The 24,307-nt window shown below is 38.9% G+C and overlaps 2 protein-coding genes across 2 annotated transcripts in view; one reads left to right on the top strand and one right to left on the bottom strand.

Moving 5' to 3' along the window:
• LOC138316737 (CD109 antigen-like) overlaps positions 1 to 24,307 on the top strand; it is a 491,941-nt gene that overhangs the window by 209,760 nt on the left and 257,874 nt on the right. Inside the window, exon 15 of the mRNA XM_069258397.1 lies at positions 20,071 to 20,088. Coding sequence (XP_069114498.1) covers positions 20,071 to 20,088 — 18 coding nt within the window. The remainder of the gene's footprint in view (positions 1 to 20,070; positions 20,089 to 24,307) is intronic.
• LOC138316028 (FMRFamide receptor-like) lies at positions 10,533 to 20,653 on the bottom strand. The gene is made up of 2 exons (XM_069257500.1): positions 20,294 to 20,653; positions 10,533 to 15,763 (listed from the first exon to the last, which is right to left on the bottom strand). Exon 2 carries the CDS (start codon positions 15,649 to 15,651, stop codon positions 14,569 to 14,571), a length of 1,083 nt encoding a protein of 360 aa, XP_069113601.1. The 5' UTR covers positions 15,652 to 15,763; positions 20,294 to 20,653; the 3' UTR covers positions 10,533 to 14,568.

The following is a 24,307-nucleotide window of genomic DNA, read 5'->3' on the forward strand; positions in this document are numbered from 1 at the left end:
GTTAAACGAGTTTAGAGTAGAGGCTTCTACTACAAAGTTTGGAAGGGAGTTCCACGAATCTACCACTCGCCGACTAAATATACTTTGTGTGACTTTAGTCCTGCTCTGTTTCTTAAAGAGTTTTAAACTATTACCTCTAGTATTAGCTGAAGACATTGTAAATAGCTTGTCTTTATCTAGTTTATCTATTCCATTCAGAATTTTATAGACTTCGATCACATCGTTCCTTTTACTTCTATATTCTAAGGTGGGAAGTCCCAACTTTTTAAGTCTTGAATGGTATGGTAGATTTTCAATAGAGTGAACTCTTTTAGTGGCTCTTCGTTGGACGTTTTCAAGAGTGATCTGATCTTTTTTTAGCAGTGGAGACCATACCTGGGTTGCATATTCTAAGTTAGGTCTAATTAGGCTTTTGTACAGGGTTAAGAACACAGTTATATCTATATAGACAAATGTCCTGAATATTAGCCCCAGTATGCGATTTCCTTTGTTAACTGCTTGACTAACATGCTGACTAAATTTAAGTTTGTTGTCGAAAAGTACACCTAAATCTTTCTCACACTGTACCTTCTCTTTTTGTTCATTTTGTGGGAAGGAATAATGTGTGTCTTGTTCTAGATTACCTATATTGAGGTATTTGCATTTTTTAGTGATCAAGGCCATTTTCCAGTCTCTAGTCCAAGTGACTACACTGTCTATGTCTGCTTGAAGTTCTTGAGACTCGGTAGGGTTATTGTTGTTTCTAAAAATTTTAGAGTCATCAGCAAATAGTTTTATTGTGCTATGTTGGACTATTTCGGGTAGGTCATTGATATATATCAGAAATAGAACAGGACCTAAGAGACTACCTTGTGGTACACCACTAGTCACATCTACAAGTCCAGAAGTTTCACCATGAATAACAACTCGTTGGATAAGAAGTCTTCTATCCACTTCAGTACTTTTCCAGTTATACCGTAACCCTTTAGTTTTTTAAGTAGATGTTTGTGAGGGACTTTATCGAAAGCTTTACTGAAGTCAATATAAATTGAATCGACATTACTCCCTTTGTCTATGGCTTCTGCCCAGTATTCAAGGACCTCCAATAGATTGGTAGTACAGGATTTGCCAGATCTAGGAGGAATCTCCCTGAAATTTCATATATAAATTCCCCTTTGGCCCTTGTTGTGCCTCGATCAGTCTGATCCAATGGATCTCCTGAAATTCAATAGTGCATGTGAATAAGATATTTAAATGGAACAGGGAAAGAAAGAAAAGCAGACAAAATATCCTTCTTTTCTTTGACAAGTGTAGATAATGTTATCAGTGACATAGACACCTTGGATCTCTTGTTCTCTGAAGGGACAATTCAGTCTAAAAGTACTTTTTAAAAAATGCAACAACCGAGTCCTATTGAAGGTTTGAGTAGTTATAACTGTGACATGCCAGGATTAATGTCCACTGTGGTCACAGTGTGTGAAATATTAATTGAAACGCGCTCACTGTCCATTATTACACATTTGTGGTGCGACGTCTTTGTGTGCCAAACTGTTGCCTGTGCCAGTTTAGTAAAGCAACCTTTGTCTTGAACTACTCAAATTGCTTTTATCAATTCCCCGAAGACTTTCCATTGTATTTATTTACATAAACTTGTGTAACAATGACTAGGGTTGGGTATACCTTACATATTGTACCTGCTTAATAGTATAGCTATGCGATTTGGAGAATTGAAAAAGTTAGCAATTTTGCAGAATTTGTAAATATTTTTTGTTTTATTTTTCCTAAGCAATGTATACGTAGAACAATATGTTTATGTTATATATTTTGCTTCATGGTTACGTAACAAAATTAGCCTTGCTGAATTGTCCCTTTAAACTCATAGATAATTTTAAGATAACTACAAATAGATGAGGTAATTCAAAAACTTGAAAATGAAAACTAGAAAACGACAGAAAGGTGAAACATGATTTTACTATTACTTTGAAATTACAGTTTGAATCTAAATGCTGAGCATGTGGTGATTTCAAACAAAACAAAGCAATAAATGTTTGAAATGGAAAAGTTTAAATCATGGATGAAAAAAACATGATGAATATTCTACTGACAAACTGATGGTAATTGATTTTTGAAATACTGGCATTACTGGTGAAGTTTGTGATTTAATCTTTGTTCCTATCAGGAACACTCTGTGTACTGTCATAACTCTCCTAACTGTAATGAATGAACTGTGTGCTATCTGTGAAAACTGATGCAACAGCTTCTCTGATGCAGATGATGGAATTTTAGTGAGTTAACACTGTTGGTACCTGTTGCTAAGTTATATACATGTAGTATTGTCAAACAGATTATCAGGTATATAAAGGTATAGATAGCAGTTGTAGTCATAGTTAATGAGACATAGACAATTAAGTGTTAGATTAGAAATGTATTCAGTAGATAAAGCCATGTATACAGTTGTTATATACAGACATGAGGTTAGTATAGACATTAGTATATTATCATTTGGTTTTGGTTTCATTAGTTTTAACGTCCTACTCGGCCACCACGGCCACTAGTATATTATACAGATATCATGTCAAAAATGTTGAAATAGACATGTGGTAGTTATAGAAATGTAGTAAGTATAGACAGGTGATAGGTATAGACAGGTTGTAGATATAAACAAGTGATAGGTATAGACATGTGGTAGGTATAGACAGGTGGTAGTTATAGAAATGTGGTAAGTATAGACAAGTGGTAGGTATAGACAGGTTGTAGATATAAACAAGTGATAGGTATAGACATGTGGTAGGTATAGACAGGTGGTAGTTATAGAAATGTGGTAAGTATAGACAAGTGGTAGGTATAGACAGGTGGTATGTATAGACAGGTGGTAGGTATAAACAGGTGGTAGGTACAGCCAGGTAGGTATAGATGGGTGGTAGGTATAGACATGTGGTATGCATAGACAGGTGGTAGGTATAGATAGGTGGTAGGTATAGACAGGTAGAAGGTATAGACAGGTGGTAGTTATAGACAGATGGTAGGTATAGATAGTTGGTAGGTATAGACAGATGGTAGGTTTAGACAAGTGATAGGTATAGACAGGTGGTATGTATAGACAGGTGGTTGTTATAGATAGGTGGTAGGTATAGACAGGTGGTAGGTATAGATAGGTGGTAGGTATAGAAAGGTGGAAGGTATAGACAGGTGGTAGGTATAGACAGGTGGTAGGTATAGACAGGTGGTAGGTATAGACAGGTGGTAGGTATAGACAGGTGGTAGGTATAGACAGGTGGTAGGTATAGACAGATGGTAGGTATAGACAGATGGTATGTATAGACAGGTGGTAGGTATAGACAGGTGGTAGGTATAGATAGGTGGTAGGTATAGACAGGTGGTAGGTATAGATAGGTGGTAGTTATAGACATACGGTAGGTATAGACAGGTGGTAGTTATAGACATACGGTAGGTATAGACAGGTGGCAGGTATAGACAGGTGGTAGGTATAGACAGATGGTATGTATAGATAGGTGGTAGGTATAGACAGGTGGAAGGTATAGACAGGTGGTATTTATAGACAGGTGGTAGGTATAGACAGGTGGTAGGTATAGACAGGTGGTAGGTATAGACAGGTGGTAGGTAGACAGGTGGTAGTTATAGACATACGGTAGGTATAGACAGGTGGCAGGTATAGACAGGTGGTAGGTATAGACAGATGGTATGTATAGATAGGTGGTAGGTATAAACAAGTGGAAGGTATAGACAGGTGGAAGATATAGATAGGTGGTAGGTATAGACAGGTGGTAGGTATAGACAGGTGGTATGTATAGACAGGTGGTAGGTATAGACAGGTGGTAGGTATAGACAGGTGGTAGGTATAGACAGGTGGTAGGTATAGACAGATGGTATGTATAGACAGGTGGTAGGTATAGACAGGTGGTAGGTATAGACAGGTGGTAGGTATAGACAGGTGGTAGGTATAGACAGGTGGTAGTTATATGCAGGTAGTATGTAAAGACAGGTGATAGGTATAGACAGGTGGTAGGTATAGGCAGGTGGTAGGTATAGACAGATGGTAGGTACAGACAGGTGGTATGTATAGACAGGTGATAGGTATAGACAGATGGTAGGTATAGGCAGGTGGTAGGTATAGACAGGTGGTATGTATAGACAGATGGTAGTTATAGGCAGGTGGTAGTTATAGACAGGTGAAAGGTATAGACAGGTGGTAGGTATAGACAGGTGGTATGTATAGACAGGTGGTAGTTATAGGCAGGTGGTAGTTAAAGACAGGTGAAAGGTATAGACAGGTGGTATGTATAGACAGGTGGTAGGTATAGACAGATGGTAGGTATAGACAGGTGGTATGTATAGATAGGTGGAAGGTATAGACAGGTGGTAAATATAGACAGGTGGTAGATATAAACAAGTGCTAAATATAAAAAAGTGGTAAGTATAGACAGATGGTAGGTATAGGCAGGTGGTAGGTATAGACAGGTGGTAGGTAGAGACAGGTGGTAGTTATAGGCAGGTGGTAGTTATAGACAGGTGGTAGGTATAGACAGGTGGTAGGTATAGACAGGTGGTAGTTATAGACAGGTGGTAGTTATAGACAGGTGAAAGGTATAGACAGGTGGTAGGTATAGACAGATGGTAGGTATAGACAGGTGGTATGTATAGACAGGTGGTAGGTATAGATAGGTGGAAGGTATAGACAGGTGGTAAATATAGACAGGTGGTAGATATAAACAAGTGCTAGATATAAAAAAGTGGTAAGTATAGACAGATGGTAGGTATAGGCAGGTGGTAGGTATAGACAGGTGGTAGGTATAGACAGGTGGTAGGTATAGACAGGTGGTAGGTATAGACAGGTGGTATGTATAGACAGGTGATAGGTATAGACAGGTGGTAGGTATAGACAGGTGGTAGGTATAGAAAGGTGGTAGGTATAGACAGGTGGTAGGTATAGACAGGTGGTAGGTATAGACAGGTGGTAGGTATAGACAGGTGGTAGGTATAGACAGGTGGTAGGTATAGACAGGTAGTATGTATAGACAAGTGGTAGGTATAGAAAGGTGGTAGGTAGACAGGTGGTAGGTATAGACAGTTGATAGGTATAGACAGGTGGTAGGTATAGACAGGTGGTAAGTATAGACAGGTGGTAGGTATAGACAGGGTGTATGTATACACAGACTGAAGGTATAGACAGGTGGTATTTATAGATAGGTGGTAGGTATAGACAGGTGGTAGGTATAGACAGGTGGTAGGTATAGACAGGTGGTAGGTAGACAGGTGGTAGTTATAGACATACGGTAGGTATAGACAGGTGGCAGGTATAGACAGGTGGTAGGTATAGACAGATGGTATGTATAGATAGGTGGTAGTTATATGCACGTAGTATGTATAGACAGGTGATAGGTATAGACAGGTGGTAGGTATAGACAGGTGGTAGGTATAGACAGATGGTAGGTATAGACAGGTGGTATGTATAGACAGGTGGTAGGTATAGACAGGTGGTAGGTATAGACAGGTGGTAGGTATAGACAGGTGGTATGTATAGACAGATGGTAGTTATAGGCAGGTGGTAGTTATAGACAGGTGAAAGGTATAGACAGGTGGTAGGTATAGACAGGTGGTATGTATAGACAGGTGGTAGTTATAGGCAGGTGGTAGTTCAAGACAGGTGAAAGGTATAGACAGGTGGTATGTATAGACAGGTGGTAGGTATAGACAGATGGTAGGTATAGACAGGTGGTATGTATAGATAGGTGGAAGGTATAGACAGGTGGTAAATATAGACAGGTGGTAGATATAAACAAGTGCTAAATATAAAAAAGTGGTAAGTATAGACAGATGGTAGGTATAGGCAGGTGGTAGGTATAGACAGGTGGTAGGTAGAGACAGGTAGTAGTTATAGGCAGGTGGTAGTTATAGACAGGTGAAAGGTATAGACAGGTGGTAGGTATAGACAGGTGGTAGTTATAGGCAGGTGGTAGTTATAGACAGGTGAAAGGTATAGACAGGTGGTAGGTATAGACAGATGGTAGGTATAGACAGGTGGTATGTATAGATAGGTGGTAGGTATAGATAGGTGGAAGGTATAGACAGGTGGTAAATATAGACAGGTGGTAGATATAAACAAGTGCTAGATATAAAAAAGTGGTAAGTATAGACAGATGGTAGGTATAGGCAGGTGGTAGGTATAGACAGGTGGTAGGTAGAGACAGGTGGTAGGTATAGGCAGGTCGTAGGTATAGACAGGTGGTAGGTATAGACAGGTGGTAGGTATAGACAGGTGGTATGTATAGACAGGTGGTAGGTATAGACAGGTGGTAGGTATAGATAGGTGGTAGGTATAGAAAGGTGGTAGGTATAGACAGGTGGTAGGTATAGACAGGTGGTAGGTATAGACAGGTCGTAGGTATAGACAGGTGGTAGGTATAGACAGGTGGTAGGTATAGACAGGTGGTAGGTATAGACAGGTAGTATGTATAGACAAGTGGTAGGTATAGAAAGGTGGTAGGTAGACAGGTGGTAGGTATAGACAGTTGATAGGTATAGACAGGTGGTAGGTATAGACAGGTGGTAAGTATAGACAGGTGGTAGGTATAGACAGGGTGTATGTATACACAGACTGAAGGTATAGACAGGTGGGCAGTTATAGATAGGTGGTAGGTATAGACAGGTGGTAGGTATAGACAGGTGGTAGTTATAGACAGGTGGTAGTTATAGACAGGTGGTAGTTATAGACATACGGTAGGTATAGACAGGTGGCAGGTATAGACAGGTGGTAGGTATAGACAGATGGTATGTATAGATAGGTGGTAGGTATAAACAAGTGGAAGGTATAGACAGGTGGAAGATATAGATAGGTGGTAGGTATAGACAGGGTGGTAGGTATAGACAGGTGGTAGGTATAGACAGGTGGTAGTTATAGACAGGTGGTAGGTATAGACAGGTGGTAGGTATAGACAGGTGGTAGGTATAGACAGGTGGTATGTATAGACAGGTGGTAGGTATAGACAGGTGGTAGGTATAGACAGGTGGTATGTATAGACAAGTGGTAGGTATAGACAGGTGGTAGGTATAGACAGGTGGTAGGTATAGACAGGTGGTAGGTATAGACAGGTGGTAGGTATAGACAGGTGGTAGGTATAGACAGGGTGTATGTATACACAGACTGAAGGTATAGACAGGTGGTAGTTATAGACACATGAGTATAGACAGGTGGTAGGTATAGACAGGTGGTAGTTATAGACAAATGGTAGGTATAGACAGGTGGTATGTATAGACAGGTGGTATGTATAGACAGGTGGCAGGTATAGACAGGTGATATGTATAGACAGGTGGTAGGTATAGACAGGTGGTAGGTATAGACAGGTGATAGTTATTGACAGATGGTAGGTATAGGCAGGTGGTAGGTATAGACAGATGGTAGGTATAGACAGGTGGTTGGTATAGACAGATGGTAGGTATAGACAGATGGTAGGTATAGACAGATGGTAGGTATAGACAGGTGGTAAGTATAGACAGGTGGTAGGTATAGACAGATGGTAGGTATAGACAGGTGGTAGATATAGACAGGTGGTAGGTATAGACAGGTGGTAAGTATAGACAGGTGGTAGGTATAGACAGATGGTAGGTATAGCCAGGTGGTAAGTATAGACAGATGGTAGGTATAGACAGGTGGTAGGTATAGACAGGGTGTAGGTATAGACAGGTAGGTGGTAGATATAGATAGGTAGGAGGTATAGACAGGTGGTAGGTATAGTCTGGTGGTAGATATAGATAGGTGGTAGGTATAGACAGGTGGTAGGTATAGACAGGTGGTAGGTATAGGCAGGTGGTAGGTATAGACAGGTGGTAGGTATAGACAGATAGTAGGTATAGACAGGTGGTAGATATAGACAGATGGTAGGTATAGATAGGTGGTAGGTATAGACAGATGGTAGGTATAGGCAGGTTGTAGTTATAGACAGATGGTAGGTATAGACAGGTGGTAGGTATAGACAAGTGGTAGGTATAGACAGGTGGTAGGTATAGACAGGTGGTAGGTATAGACAGGTGGTAGGTATAGACAGGTGGTAGGTATAGACAGGTGGTAGGTATAGACAGGTGGTAGGTATAGACAGGTGGTATGGTATAGACAGGTGGTAGTTATAGACAGGTGGTAGGTATAGACAGGTGGTAGGTATAGACAGGTGGTAGGTTTAGACAGGTGGTAGGTATAGAAAGATGGTAGGTATAGACAGGTGGTAGGTATAGACAGGTGGTAAGTATAGACAGATGGTAGGTATAGACAGATGGTAGGTATAGACAGGTGGTAAGTATAGACAGGTGGTAGGTATAGACAGATGGTAGGTATAGGCAGGTGTTAGGTATAGGCAGGTGGTATGTATAGACAGGTGGTAGGTATAGACAGGGTGTAGGTATAGACAGGTAGGTGGTAGATATAGATAGGCGGGAGGTATAGACAGGTGGTAGGTATAGGCAGGTGGTAGATATAGATAGGTGGGAGGTATAGGCAGGTTATAGGTATAGACAGATGGTAGGTATAGATAGGGTGTAGGTTTAGACAGGTAGGTGGTAGATATAGATAGGTGGAGGTATAGACAGGTGGTAAGGTATAGACAGGTGGTAGGTATAGATAGGTGGGAGGTATATATGGTGGTAGATATAGACAGGTAGGTATAGACAGTTGTTAGGTATAGATAGGTGGGAGGTATAGACAGGTGGTATGTATAGATAGGTGGTAGGTATAGATAGGTGGAAGGTATAGACAGGTGGTAAATATAGACAGGTGGTAGATATAAACAAGTGCTAGATATAAAAAAGTGGTAAGTATAGACAGATGGTAGGTATATAGGCAGGTGGAAGGTATAGACAGGTGGTAGGTATAGACAGGTGGTAGGTATAGCAGGTAGTAGTATTGATGACAGGTGGTAGGTATAGACAGGTGGTAGGTATAGACAGGTGGTAGGTATAGACAGGTGGTAGGTATAGACAGGTGGTAGGTATAGACAGGTGGTAGGTATAGAAGGTGGTAGGTATAGACAGGTGGTAGGTATAGACAGGTGGTAGGTATAGACAGGTGTAGGTATAGACAGGTGGTAGGTATAGACAGGTGGTAGGTATAGACAGGTGGTAGGTATAGACAGTGGTAGGTATAGACAGGTGGTATGTATAGACAGGTGGTAGGTATAGACAGGTGGTAGGTATAGACAGGTGGTAGGTATAGACAGGTGGTAGGTATAGACAGGTGGTAGGTATAGACAGGTGGTAGGTATAGACAGGTTGTAGGTATAGACAGGTGGTATTTATAGACAGGTGGTAGGTATAGACAGGTGGTAGGTATAGACAGGTGGTAGGTATAGACAGGTGGTAGGTATAGACAGGTGGTAGGTATAGACAGGTGGTAGGTATAGACAGGTGGTAGGTATAGACAGGTGGTAGGTATAGACAGGTGGTAGGTATAGACAGGTGGTAGGTATAGACAGGTGGTAGGTATAGACAGGTGGTAGGTATAGACAGGTGGTAGGTATAGACAGGTGGTAGGTATAGACAGGTGGTAGGTATAGACAGGTGGTAGGTATAGACAGGTGGTAGGTATAGACAGGTGGTATGTATAGACAGGTGGTAGGTATAGACAGGTGGTAGGTATAGACAGGTGGTAGGTATAGACAGGTGGTAGGTATAGACAGGTGGTAGTTATAGACAGGTGGTAGGTATAGACAGGTGGTATATATAGACAGGTGGTAGATATAGACAGGTGGTAGGTATAGACAGGTGGTAGGTATAGACAGGTGGTAGGTATAGACAGGTGGTAGGTATAGACAGGTGGTAGGTATAGACAGGTGGTAGGTATAGACAGGTGGTAGGTATAGACAGGTGGTAGGTTTAGACAGGTGGTAGGTATAGACAGGTGGTAGGTATAGACAGGTGGTAGGTATAGACAGGTGGTAGGTATAGACAGGTGGTAGGTATAGACAGGTGGTAGGTATAGACAGGTGGTAGGTATAGACAGGTGGTAAGTATAGACAGGTGGTAGGTATAGACAGGTGGTAGGTATAGACAGGTGGTAGGTATGACAGGTGGTAGTAGACAGGTGGTAGGTATAGACAGGTGGTAGGTATAGACAGGTGGTAGGTATAGACAGGTGGTAGTATAGACAGGTGGTAGGTATAGACAGGTGGTAGTTATAGACAGATGGCAGGTATAGACAGGTGGTAGGTATAGACAGGTGGTAGTTAAAGACAGGTGGTAGGTAAAGACAGGTGATATTTATAGACAGGTGGTATGTATAGACATGTGGTAGGTATAGACAGGTGGTAGGTATAGACAGGTGGTATGTATAGACAGGTGGTAGTTATAGACAGGTGGTAGGTATAGACAGGTGGTAGGTATAGACAGGTGGTATGTATAGACAGGTGGTAGGTATAGACAGGTGGTAGGTATAGACAGGTGGTATGTATAGACAGGTGGTAGGTATAGACAGGTGATAGTTATAGACAGGTGGTAGGTATAGACAGGTGGTAGGTATAGACAGGTGGTAGGTATAGACAGGTGGTAGGTATAGACAGGTGGTAGGTATAGACAGGTGGTAGGTATAGACAGGTGGTAGGTATAGACAGGTGGTAGGTATAGACAGGTGGTAGGTATAGACAGGTGGTAGATATAGACAGGTGGTAGGTATAGACAGGTGGTAAGTATAGACAGGTGGTAGGTATAGACAGATGGTAGGTATAGCCAGGTGGTAAGTATAGACAGATGGTAGGTATAGACAGGTGGTAGGTATAGACAGGGTGTAGGTATAGACAGGTAGGTGGTAGATATAGATAGGTAGGAGGTATAGACAGGTGGTAGGTATAGTCTGGTGGTAGATATAGATAGGTGGGAGGTATAGACAGGTGGTAGGTATAGACAGGTGGTAGGTATAGGCAGGTGGTAGGTATAGACAGGTGGTAGGTATAGACAGATAGTAGGTATAGACAGGTGGTAGATATAGACAGATGGTAGGTATAGATAGGTGGTAGGTATAGACAGATGGTAGGTATAGGCAGGTTGTAGTTATAGACAGATGGTAGGTATAGGCAGGTGGTAGGTTTAGACAAGTGATAGGTATAGACAGGTGGTATGTATAGACAGCTGGTAGTTATAGATAGGTGGTAGGTATAGATAGGTGGTAGGTATAGACAGGTGATAGTTATAGACAGATGGTAGGTATAGGCAGGTGGTAGGTATAGACAGGTGATAGTTATTGACAGATGGTAGGTATAGGCAGGTGGTAGGTATAGACAGGTGGTAGGTTTAGACAGGTGGTAGGTATAGAAAGATGGTAGGTATAGACAGGTGGTAGGTATAGACAGGTGGTAAGTATAGACAGATGGTAGGTATAGACAGATGGTAGGTATAGACAGGTGGTAGGTATAGACAGGTGGTAGGTATAGACAGATGGTAGGTATAGGCAGGTGTTAGGTATAGGCAGGTGGTATGTATAGACAGGTGGTAGGTATAGACAGGGTGTAGGTATAGACAGGTAGGTGGTAGATATAGATAGGCGGGAGGTATAGACAGGTGGTAGGTATAGGCAGGTGGTAGATATAGATAGGTGGGAGGTATAGGCAGGTTATAGGTATAGACAGATGGTAGGTATAGATAGGGTGTAGGTTTAGACAGGTAGGTGGTAGATATAGATAGGTAGGAGGTATAGACAGGTGGAAGGTATAGACAGGTGGTAGGTATAGATAGGTGGGAGGTATATATAGGTGGTAGATATAGACAGGTAGGTATAGACAGGTGTTAGGTATAGATAGGTGGGAGGTATAGATAGGTGGTAGGTATAGATAGGTGGGAGGTATAGACAGGTGGTAGGTATAGACAGTTGGTAGGTATAGACAGGTGGTAGGTATAGACAGGTGGGAGGTATATATAGGTGGTAGATGTAGACAGGTGGTAGGTATAGACAGGTGGTAGGTATAGATAGGTGGGAGGTATAGACAGGTGGTAGGTATAGACAGGTGGTAGGTATAGGCAGGTGGTAGGTATAGACAGGTGGTAGGTTTAGACAGGTGGTAGGTATAGAAAGATGGTAGGTATAGACAGGTGGTAGGTATAGACAGGTGGTAAGTATAGACAGATGGTAGGTATAGACAGATGGTAGGTATAGGCAGGTGTTAGGTATAGGCAGGTGGTAGATATAGACAGGTGGTAGGTATAGACAGGTGGTAGGTATAGATAAGTTGGAGGTATAGACAGGTGGTAGATATAGACTGGTGGTTGTTTTAGACAAGTGGCCAGATCAGCAATGATAAAATGGGTAAACTGTTTACAGTGTATTGTCAGTTAATAAAATGGGTAAACTGTTTACAGTGTATTGTCAGTAAATAAAATGGGTAAACTGTTTACAGTGTATTGTCAGTTAATAAAATGGGTAAACTGTTTACAGTGTATTGTCAGTTAATAAAATGGGTAAACTGTTTACAGTGTATTGTCAGTTAATAAAATGGGTAAACTGTTTACAGTGTATTGTCAGTTAATAAAATGGGTAAACTGTTTACAGTGTATTGTCAGTTAATAAAATGGGTAAACTGAACATCTGAACATGACTTGTGACAGCAGTATAATGCTCGAACAAAATAAAAACAAATAGGATAAAATAATATGTATGTATATATATAGGTAAACTAATAAATAAATGACAGTACTTTACAGATGATTCAGTCTTAATACAATCATAAATATTAACATTGGTGTTTCAAAAGCAAATAAGTCACTGTCCCAAAAAATAGAATTTGCTGTAAATCAAGCAATTCCATTTGGTAGAAGCATGTTTATATTTTGACGTCAGGATATGTTTTATGTTGGTAGCAAACTAAAAGTTCAACAACACACAAAACTTGTAATACTATACATCACACTATTTAGGGACATTGAGGTAGTTTAGATAAAGATTTTGAAAGTGAACCATAGGTTTAATAGATTAACATTTTAAATCAAAACAAAAGATACATTTGATCAGAAATTTTTGAAAGAAATCATTTTCAATGTTCATATTTTAGAGGTTATTTTATCTTCACTACTTCTGAGTTCCTGAATCACAATTAGACTGTACCTATATATGTATAAGAAGGAGCAATTAACTACTGAAAATATCAATGAAAATATGGCTTAACAACAGAGATTAACAGGGTCTGGAGTGTCACAGAACGATGAGGTGGGACCAACTTTCTTTTGTGTGTGTTTTATGAATAATGTAGTACTGGTAGCTGATGGCTATATAACTAAATAGTGTAGTAGCTGATGGCTATATAACTAAATAGTGAAGTAGCTGATGGCTACATAACTAAATAGTGAAGTAGCTGATGGCTAAATAACTAAATAATGTAGTAGCTGATGGCTAAATAACTAAATAGTGTAGTAGCCGATGGCTACATAACTAAATAATGTAGTAGCTGATGGCTTCATAACTAAATAGTGTAGTAGCTGATGGCTAAATAACTAGATATTATAGTAGCTGATGGCTATATAACTAAATAATGTAGTAGCTGATGGCTATATAACTAAATAGTGTAGTAGCTGATGGCTAAATAACTAAATAGTGTAGTAGCTGATGGCTACATAACGTAATAATGTAGTAGCTGATTGCTAAATAACTAAATAGTGTAGTAGCTGATGGCTTAATAACTAAATAGTGTAGTAGCTGATGGCTATATAACTAAATAGTGTAGTAGCTGATGGCTACATAACTAAATAGTGTAGTAGCTGATGGCTACATAACTAAATAGTGTAGTAGCTGATGGCTATATAACTAAATAGTGTAGTAGCTGATGGCTACATAACTAAATAGTGTAGTAGCTGATGGCTATATAACTAAATAGTGTAGAAGCTGATGGCTATATAACTAAATAGTGTAGTAGCTGATGGCTACATAACTAAATAATATAGTAGCTGATGACTACATAACTAGACATTATAGTAGCTGATGGCTACACATAACGAAATAATTTAGTAGCTGATGGCTACATAAGTAGATATTGTAATTGCTGATGGTTACATAACTAAATAATGTAGTAGCTGATGGCTACATGACTAACTAATGTAGTAGCTGATAGCTACATAAAGATATAGTGTAGTAGCTGATGGCTACATAAAAATATACTGGAGGCACTGTATAGAGAGCAATTAATTATATGTCATCAAAGAACATAGCTATAATTTCTGCTCCCAAAAATATTAACTATTATTAATATATATAATTATGAAATTTCAGAACTTCTTCCAAAGTGAAATTAAAACAAATAGAAGAAGAGCAGCTGGGACTCAAATATAGGGTTGACTATGCTGTGATAGCGGGCGATAAGTGTCAAATTGAATCAGCATGATTGCTAGATCTAGATATTGACAGATGCTTCGACAAACTCCTCTGCTGGATAAATGAAACCTATTGCATGGTATTGATGGTGTGATTCTCTCTATTGGTTATATATACGATATGTAAATTAGCCTCCAATCCACACTTTGTTGTCCTATTGATTCACTAGAATGGTGCCATCTCTTTTGACAAGCTTTATACTGAGGCCAACAAAAATTAGAATTTTCTGCCCCAAATCATGGTCCTTGGAGTGGTTGTTTGCTACAGTCTGTCATACTGAATTTATAAGAGTCTCTGCGATTGTTGTACCAATCGCAGCACAGGATGTGACGGAGTGTTTTACGGAAATACGGGCTGATGATACAATACAGGACAAAGTTCACCGAGAAGTTCACAGACTGCATAAAGTTCATGACCACTTCGATAGCCTTGTAGGTGGCGTCACTGTCACTTTTGGTGATCTGAGCGATGTGCAGAACAATTTCAGAGGGCGCCACGAGTATAAAAAACATGACGACGATGACAATGAGTGTTATTGTCAGTGTATTGCTAGAATCCTTGGGGTCCTCTTCACAGTGAAATTTTTGACGTAGTTTGTACGATTTATGAATTTTGTAACATATGCAGATATTGAACCCTATTAGTAGAATGAGAGGGATGAAGTTACCAACAATAGCCCAGAGTACTCGGTAGCCATCGTCCAACATGTTACTGTTACACAATGGCACTTGTATCAAGTGATATACTTTTGAGGTCATATTTTCACACATAACTTCATGGATTTGATATCGCCACAGAACAGGAATATTAAATGCCACCGACACCAAGTAAACAAGAACAATGATCAACTTTGTTTTACTCAAAGTCATTAATAGTTTACTGTTAAGTGGATGACAAATTGCAATATACCTTTCCGTTGCCATAGTTACTGTCAGCCAGGTGCTTGACATAATAAACACATTTATGACTGCTGTGGAATACATCCCATAATATAAAATGAAGCCTTTAGTTTTGTAATATTCACCTGTTGGTAGAAATGTTGTTGGAAAGGCGAATACACAAAACATTAAATCCGACAAAGCCAAACCAATGAGACACACATAAGCAGCCTGTTCTACTGTCCGATAGGATTTCTGTAATTTTCGACGTGTAAGAATTGTCAGGTTTAAAATATTTCCCACAATGCCAAACAAACAAACTACAGGAAGGCCATAGTTATAGAAGACATTGCTGATATCTTTGAGGACTCGTTTCTGTGCCTCTGTAAAGTTAACAGGGGGAGCTAATCCTGACTCGTTTCCTATCGGAACACACTCCATATTGGAACTCTTCACTATTTGGAGATAAGAAATTACATCACAGGAGACAATCGAACCATCATCAGGAAAAATGTGATCCTTCTTTATTCATTCAAGTAGGAGTGGAGATAATCTGGAAAATGAAGGTTAAACAATTAAGTTTTTTTAGTGTCTAGTTGCAATTTGACACTAAATGACAATACCAAAACATACTAAAAACTCCAAAACATAATACTCAGGTTTGAAATGAAAGCCTATCTGAATCTTGTGAATAATTCTTAAGTTAAGACCAACATGTGCATTTGCATCTCAGTTTTTAGTTCACCTGGCCTGAAGGGCGACTGAGCGTATGTCATGGCGGGTTGTCCATCGGCCATCGTCTGTCGGTCGGTCTGTCCGTCAACATTTCCTTTAAATTGCTACTAGTCATAGAGTTCTAAATGGATTGCAACCAAATTTGGCCAGAAACATTGTTTTGGGAAGGGGAATAGTGTTTGTATAAATTTTAGCTCTGACCCCCAGGGGGCAGGAGGGGTGGGGCCCAATAGGGGAAATAGAGGTAAATCATTTAAATAGCTAATTGTCATAAATTTCTACATGGATTGTAAGCAAATTTGACCATAAACATCCTTGGGGAAAGGGAGATAGAGATTGTATAAATTTTGGCTCTGACTCCCCGGGGGCAAGAGGGGTGGGGCCTGATAGGGGAAATAGAGGTAAATATTTAAATTCATTTAGAAAAGAAACAATGAACCTTTATTGAGAACATAACTTGACATTACAAACCAGGTGAGCGATATAGGCCCTCGGGGCCTCTTGTTAGCTCACCTGGCCCAAAGGGCCGGTGAGCTTATGTCATGGCGCGGCGTCCGTCGTCCGTCCGTCCGTCCGTCCGTCCGTCAACATTTCCTTTAAATCGCTACTAGTCATAGAGTTCTGCATGGATTGTAACCAAATTTGGCCACAAACATCCTTGGGGGAGGGGAAACAGAACTTGTATAAATTTTGGCTCTGTCCCCCCCGGGGCAGGAGGGGCGGGGCCCAATAGGGGAAATAGAGGTAAATCCTATAAATCGCTGCTTGTCCTAGAGTTCTGCATGGATTGTAACCAAATTTGACCACAAACATCCTTGGGGAGGGGGAACAGAACTTGTATAAATTTTGGCTCTGACCCCCCGGGGCAGGAGGGGCGGGGCCCAATAGGGGTAATAGAGGTAAATCCTTTAAATTGCTACTTGTCATAGAGCTCTGAATGGAATGTAACCAAATTTGGCCACAAACATCCTTTGGGGAAGGGGAACAGAACTTGTATAAATTTTGGCTCTGGTCCCCCGGGGGCAGGAGGGGCGGGGCCCAATAGGTGTAATAGAGGTAAATCCTTTAAATCGCTACTAGTCATAGAGTTATACATGAATTGTGACCAAATTCGGCCACAAACATCCTTGGGGCAAGGGGAACAGAACTTGTATAAATTTTGACTCTGGTTCCCCTGGGGGCAGGAGGGGCGGGGCTCAATAGGGGAAATAGAGGTAAATCCTTTAAATCGCTACTAGTCATAGAGTTCTGAATGGAATGTAACCAAATTTGGCCACAAACATTCTTGGGGGAAGGGGAACAGAACTGTATAAATTTTGGCTCTGGTCCCCCGGGTCAGGAGGGGCGGGGCCCAATAGGGGAAATAGAGGTAAATCCTTTAAATCACTACTAGTCATAGAGTTCTGAATGGAATGTTACTAAATTTGGCCACAAACATCCTTGGGGGAAGGGGAAGAGAACTTGTATAAATTTTGGCTCTGATCCCCTGGGGGCAGGAGGGGCGGGGCCCAATAGGGGAAATAGAGGTAAATCCTTTAAATCGCTACTTGTCGTAGAGTTCTGAATGGAATGTAACTAAATTTGGCCACAAACATACTTGGGGGAAGGGGAACAGAACTTGTATAAATTTTGGCTCTGATCCCCCCGGGGCAGGAGGGGCGGGGCCCAATAGGGGTAATAGAGGTAAATCCTTGAAATCGCTACTAGTCATAGAGTTCTGAATGGAATGTAACCAACTTTGGCCACAAACATCCTTGGGGGAGGGGGAACAGACCTTGTATAAATTTTGGCTCTGACCCCCTGAGGGCAGGAGGGGCGGGGCCCAATAGGGGAAATAGAGGTAAATCCTTTAAATCTCTACTTGTCCTAGAGTTCTACATGAATTGTAACCAAATTTGGCCACAAACATCCTTGGGGGAAGGGGAACAGAACTTGTATAAATTTTGGCTCTGACCCCCCAGGGGCAGGAGGGGCTGGGCCCAATAGGGGAAATAGAGGTAAATCCTTTAAATCGCTACTAGTCATAAATATTGTAATTAATAATGTATAAATTTTGGCTCTGACCCCCTGGGGGTGGGAGGGATGGGGCCCAATAGGGGATTTAGAGGTTAATATTAAAATTCCTTCAGAAAAGAAACAATGAACCTGTATTCAGAACATTACTTGGCATTACAAACCAGGTGAGCGATACAGGCCCTCTGGGCCTCTTGTTTTTCAAGGTATTTGATCTTACAATGAAATATCTAGAAGCATGTTTGACAGCCTGATATTTGTAGCTATATGAGTTTTAAATGATTTCCGAGTCCCTGGAGTAGAAGTTTATAGAGGTAATCAGCTTTCCTCATCACCTGATATCTGTATTTACAGGTCGAGGTACCTACAAATGTATTGAACAGTTGTCCTCAGCAATGACTGATTTTTTTATCAATGATCTTATTTGTCCATTTAAAGATTTACCATAACAGCGATGGAAATATCTCCGGGCTTGTAATGCTGTGTGCCATCAGAGATTCTCTCTCATTACATTGCTACAAAACTGGTTAGTTTCCATAGATAAATTAATTTAGCTTGACTGTATATGTACATAAATATGGTAACATTTCTGTCACTGTACGCTGTGAAGAAATTATTTTTCCCCATTGTAGAGGAGAACATGGTAATTTGAGGTTTGTCTCAATCTATATGTAATCTGCAGGGCTGGAAAATTATCAGGATGTATACCATATTACAAATTGTCCTGGTGTACCGAGAGTTCAATTATCAGTCAGTCATGTCATATCTAATTTAGACAAAAATTGTTTGGACACTTCGCTCAGATTTTCATAAATGTTTACTTTGTATATCACAGCTATATAAGGTCATTGGCTCTCCTGATTATCGTAACACGATCCTTGATGTATTGATTGAAATTTGATATTGTGTCTGAATGAGGTAGTTATCTCCCCTTGGTGTGACTTATTGGTCGCATTATGGTATTATGAACAGGTCTTTGGTTTACAAAACTGATTGAATCTATCCTGTGTCATCCCTGAAACCTGGATGGGTATAGTCTGTTTTATACATGGATCCCTAACAGTTTCCCTTGTGGAGGATTACAATCCTTTGTGTACCATGTAAAGACTTGTTGTCATTTTGTTATGACAATATTTAAAGTAGCTTTGTCATCTCAACTTACAAAATCTGCAAGATATCTTAATTCTTAGAGCTATATAACCTCAGATTTTAATGTGTTACCCTCAAATGCCCGATCTTGAAGTCTCTTGGACCCTTAAAAAGGTCATCGTGGCAGAGGTCAAGGTCATTGGGTCATCGTCTTTGATTCTAGCATGAAAAAAGTAATGATGTTGTGCGTTTTTCTTAAGTTTATAAGATTCTTTGTAACATTATGAAAGCTGTTCAGAATGTTAAGTGCTGATGACTTCATCCAGAGGAGATCAATATATGTAATAAGTAGGTCGAAAGGACATGTATAGTCAAAGAACAAGGTCATTTGGTTAAATATTTTAGTGAATTTTACCATTTTTATTTTCCTTCATTTCCGAACTGTTTCTTAGAATCAAACAGATTGTTTAAAACATTTCAATTTGCATACTTATGTATTTTACATTGACTTTCCTGCATAGTCTCATACCCTGAAGTGTGTGGGTCAGTCATTTGATTACGCAAATCCTGATCATTACTTGTCAGTATTCTAGCCAATATAGCATAAGAAATGCACATGGTGTATACAGTGCCATTATTTCATTTAAAGATTATGATGAAATGCAATGTAAATATACCATGGTGTCAACCACATTACTAGTTTTAATGTAAAAGATGCAAATTTCCTTGAAATGTTTGCACATTTGAGGATTAATTTTCAGTTTTTTTCTCATTATATAAGCACAGCAGCCTTTGTACCCAATGACCAGTAGCCTAGCTAACTAACACTTGACACCTGGTTATAGCCGGTAACTTGGCTGTTTTTATTATATGTTCAAAAAAAGAGTTCAAAAATATTATCTCGGATTTTGTTCTGTAATCTTAAAATCTTCCATGTACTAACAGAAGAAATGTTTTTGTTTTTTTTATACATTCATTGTTTTGGTGCTGAACATATTAATTAATGCTCTGTTTTATTTACAGGTCCAGTCACCTGAAAAAGTAAGTATTAATTTACTTACCGGTATGTAAGATAACTGGAGATTTATGTTAGAACATTTCAAAATAATTATTTAGAGAAAGAAAAAAAGAGAATAATTTAGCAGAAACATTTATTGTTTATACCAAAGAACAATGAATCCGAGATCCCTTACTATGATGGTTTTAGAACATTTTCTATAGTAAGTAAACAGTAATGATAACTTACCGTGTAGAAAAGTACGATGATGTGTTGATGGACTTGTAATGGAGTGATGGAGAATCGGATTTGGTTGTCACTGACCGAGTGTAATGTAGCCCTCAGCTGTTTACGCATCAATGGTCAAGCCAACTGGTCACGGCTGGATAAGGCGTTCTGTGGAAAGTAGGAAGATAAAAGAAATTTTAAACTGGACATTTCGTAAACAACAACATATATATATACATGTATGTTTCTTAAAAATCTGATTATGAGCGTATCAGATTATTGAGATTCTTTAAGCTTCACCAATATGTGCTGTGTGAGGATTTGAGCTTTAGAAGTGACTATTTCAACAGATTATAACCATTGTATTGAAAAATACACTTTGATTCTATATTCCAAAGACAAAAAGGTCTTGTGTAAATTTCAAACTCAATGATATGATACATTTTTAACATCCACAAACATGTAGAGATAGTAGTCATTTCAGTGCAGTATCCAATACATCAAGCTCCAATTTATTGACAGTATGACTCTATTGAATACTGGTTGTAGCCTTAGAAAGTATCGCTAAAGAATTGTCCAAAGCTGTGCTTATTCTACGGTCCTAAAAACAGAATTTTCAGAGATTTATACAACCTGCATACCTCTATGCATTATAGGATTTAAATTACAAAGATTAACTTGCTCCACTGAAAGTCTGGTATAACATATTGTGATATCTGTATACAAGTCTGGTATAGCATATTGTGGTATCTGTATACAAGTCTGCCTATTATCAGGAATTATGGTTATATCAGCCAATGCCAATGAAGTATTACAGTTTCTTCATTATCTGTAATAGAGTTATTGACCAATCATAAGCTCTGTTACATAATGTTTAAATGAAAGTATCTTGGGGGCTTTAGATATAACTGCGTGTCGTTGTAATTCTGGGATCATGAACTTATTGACCTCGGTATGACTTAAAGATAATTTGTGGAGGTGATTATCTGTACTGGCAGGTGAGAATCCAACAGGTTAATCAAAATTTATCTGTGTAGTAGGTCTTGCCTAGCAACTCTCAGATATATAATGATAGTAGGCTTTGTCTGCAGGCTACTCAGATTCACAGATACTGGACACACAGCGAGGTGTCACAGACTACCGTGGAACATCAACCACTAAAAGTTCATTATTCTATTTCACACAAACATAAAACACTGAATTTACAACTTTTCCTTAGGGCTTGTGTTCAAAATTTATGTTTGGTTACCAAGGTTATAAAGGACATTGAGAGAATTAATTGAATTGAGTCTAGTTTACACACTTAGCTTGACATCATTGTTGGGCACCTGCCTCAAAGTTTTCCAAAATCATAAACTGGCTCCAGTACAAGCACATGGTCATCAACGAAATATAAAATCACCACTGCCCTGCCCAGGGCTATAGTTCTATATCAATTTTCACATAAAACTGTCTTTACAATCATGGCTGTGTACTATTTAGAACTGATATTAGCTTTTTAACATGATTAGCGTCATGCACAGAAGATTCACAGCTGCATTTTGAATTGATTATTAAAGGCTGTAATTGAGCAGGGACATCTCTGGTAATACTAGGCTTGATTCATTCTACTTGGGATTCAAGGTCTTTGCAAACATCCATGCTTTTCAGCCCCTGAAATCATTTTAGATTATTGAAAAATTAGCAAAAACATCATGCATAAAAACATGCATGCTCTTGTTTAATGCTGAGGATAAAAACATGCATGCTCTTGTTTAATGCGAGGATAAAAACATGCATGCTCTTGTTTAATGCTGAGGATAAAAACATGCATGCTCTTGTTTAATGCTGAGGATAAAAACATGCATGCTCTTGTTTAATGCTGAGGATAAAAACATGCATGCTCTTGTTTAATGCTGAGGATAAAAACATGCATGCTCTTGTTTAATGCTGAGGATAAAAACATGCATGCTCTTGTTTAATGCTGAGGATAAAAACATGCATGCTCTTGTTTAATGCTGAGGATAAAAACATGCATGCTCTTGTTTAATGCTGAGGATAAAAACATGCATGCTCTTGTTTAATGCTGAGGATAAAAACATGCATGCTCTTGTTTAATGCTGAGGATAAAAACATGCATGCTCTTGTTTAATGCTGAGGATAAAAACATGCATGCTCTTGTTTAATGCTGAGGATAAAAACATGCATGCTCTTGTTTAATGCTGAGGATAAAAACATGCATGCTCTTGTTTAATGCTGAGGATAAAAACATGCATGCTCTTGTTTAATGCTGAGGATAAAAACATGCATGCTCTTGTTTAATGCTGAGGATAAAAACATGCATGCTCTTGTTTAATGCTGAGACATAAAAAAAACATGCATGCTCTTGTTTAATGCTGAGGATAAAAACATGCATGCTCTTGTTTAATGCTGAGGATAAAAACATGCATGCTCTTGTTTAATGCTGAGGATAAAAACATGCATGCTCTTGTTTAATGCTGAGGAAAAAACAACTTGTTTAATGCTGAGGATAAAACATGCATGCTCTTGTTTAATGCTGAGGATAAAAACATGCATGCTCTTGTTTAATGCTGAGGATAAAAACATGCATGCTCTTGTTTAATGCTGAGGATAAAAACATGCATGCTCTTGTTTAATGCTGAGGATAAAAAAACATGCATGCATGCTCTTGTTTAATGCTGAGGATAAAAACATGCATGCTCTTGTTTAATGCTGAGGATAAAAACATGCATGCTCTTGTTTAATGCTGAGGATAAAAACATGCATGCTCTTGTTTAATGCTGAGGATAAAAAACATGCTCATGCTCATTGTTTAATGCTGAGGATAAAAACATGCATGCTCTTGTTTAATGCTGAGGATAAAAACATGCATGCTCTTGTTTAATGCTGAGGATAAAAACCTGCATGCTCTTGTTTAATGCTGAGGATCAATTGAAAATTCACCATTTCCTTCTGGAGAACTATTAAGTGATATTTACTGTCAGTCATTATATGTCACTCTCATACCTATACATCTGAGAGCTCCTTGTTTCTAGTTATTGTTTGACAAGCCACAGATAATAATATCATTAGAATGATAGAATGATACAGTTACATGTATAAAGTACATATTACAATGTTAAAACAGATTTAGGTTAACTCTAGTATGTGTCATACATAATCTGTACTATAGTACATGTCATACATTTTCTGTTCTAAAGTACATGTCATACATTATGTGTACTACACTACATGTCATACATTATGTGTACTATAGTACATGTCATACATTATGGGTACTATAGTACATGTCATACATTATGTGTACTATTTTACATGTCATACATTATGTGTACTATAGTACATGTCATTCATTATGTGTACTATAGTACATGTCATACATTATGTGTACTATAGTACATGTCATATATTATGTGTACTTAAGTACATGTCATACATTATGTGTACTATAGTACATGTCATACATTATGTGTACTATAGTACATGTCATACATTATGTGTACTATAGTACATGTCATACATTATGTGTACTATAGTACATGTCATACATTATGTGTACTATAGTACATGTCATACATTATGTGTACTATAGTACATGTCATACATTATGTGTACTATAGTACATGTCATTCATTATGTGTACTATAGTACATGTCATACATTATGTGTACTATAGTACATGTCATACATTATGTGTACTATAGTACATGTCATACATTATGTGTACTATATACATGTCATACATTATGTGTACTATTGTACATGTCATACATTATGTGTACTATAGTACATGTCATACATTATGTGTACTATAGTACATGTCTATGCATTACGTGTACTTAAGTACATGTCATTCATTATGTGTACTATAGTACATGTCATACATTATGTGTACTATAGTACATGTCATACATTATGTGTACTATAGTACATGTCATTCATTATGTGTACTATAGCACATGTCATACATTATGTGTTCTAAAGTACATGTCATACATTATGTGTACTACACTACATGTCATACATTATGTGTAC

The sequence above is a fragment of the Argopecten irradians genome, chromosome 2 (genome assembly GCF_041381155.1).
Source record: "Argopecten irradians isolate NY chromosome 2, Ai_NY, whole genome shotgun sequence".
Classification (NCBI taxonomy): domain Eukaryota; kingdom Metazoa; phylum Mollusca; class Bivalvia; order Pectinida; family Pectinidae; genus Argopecten; species Argopecten irradians.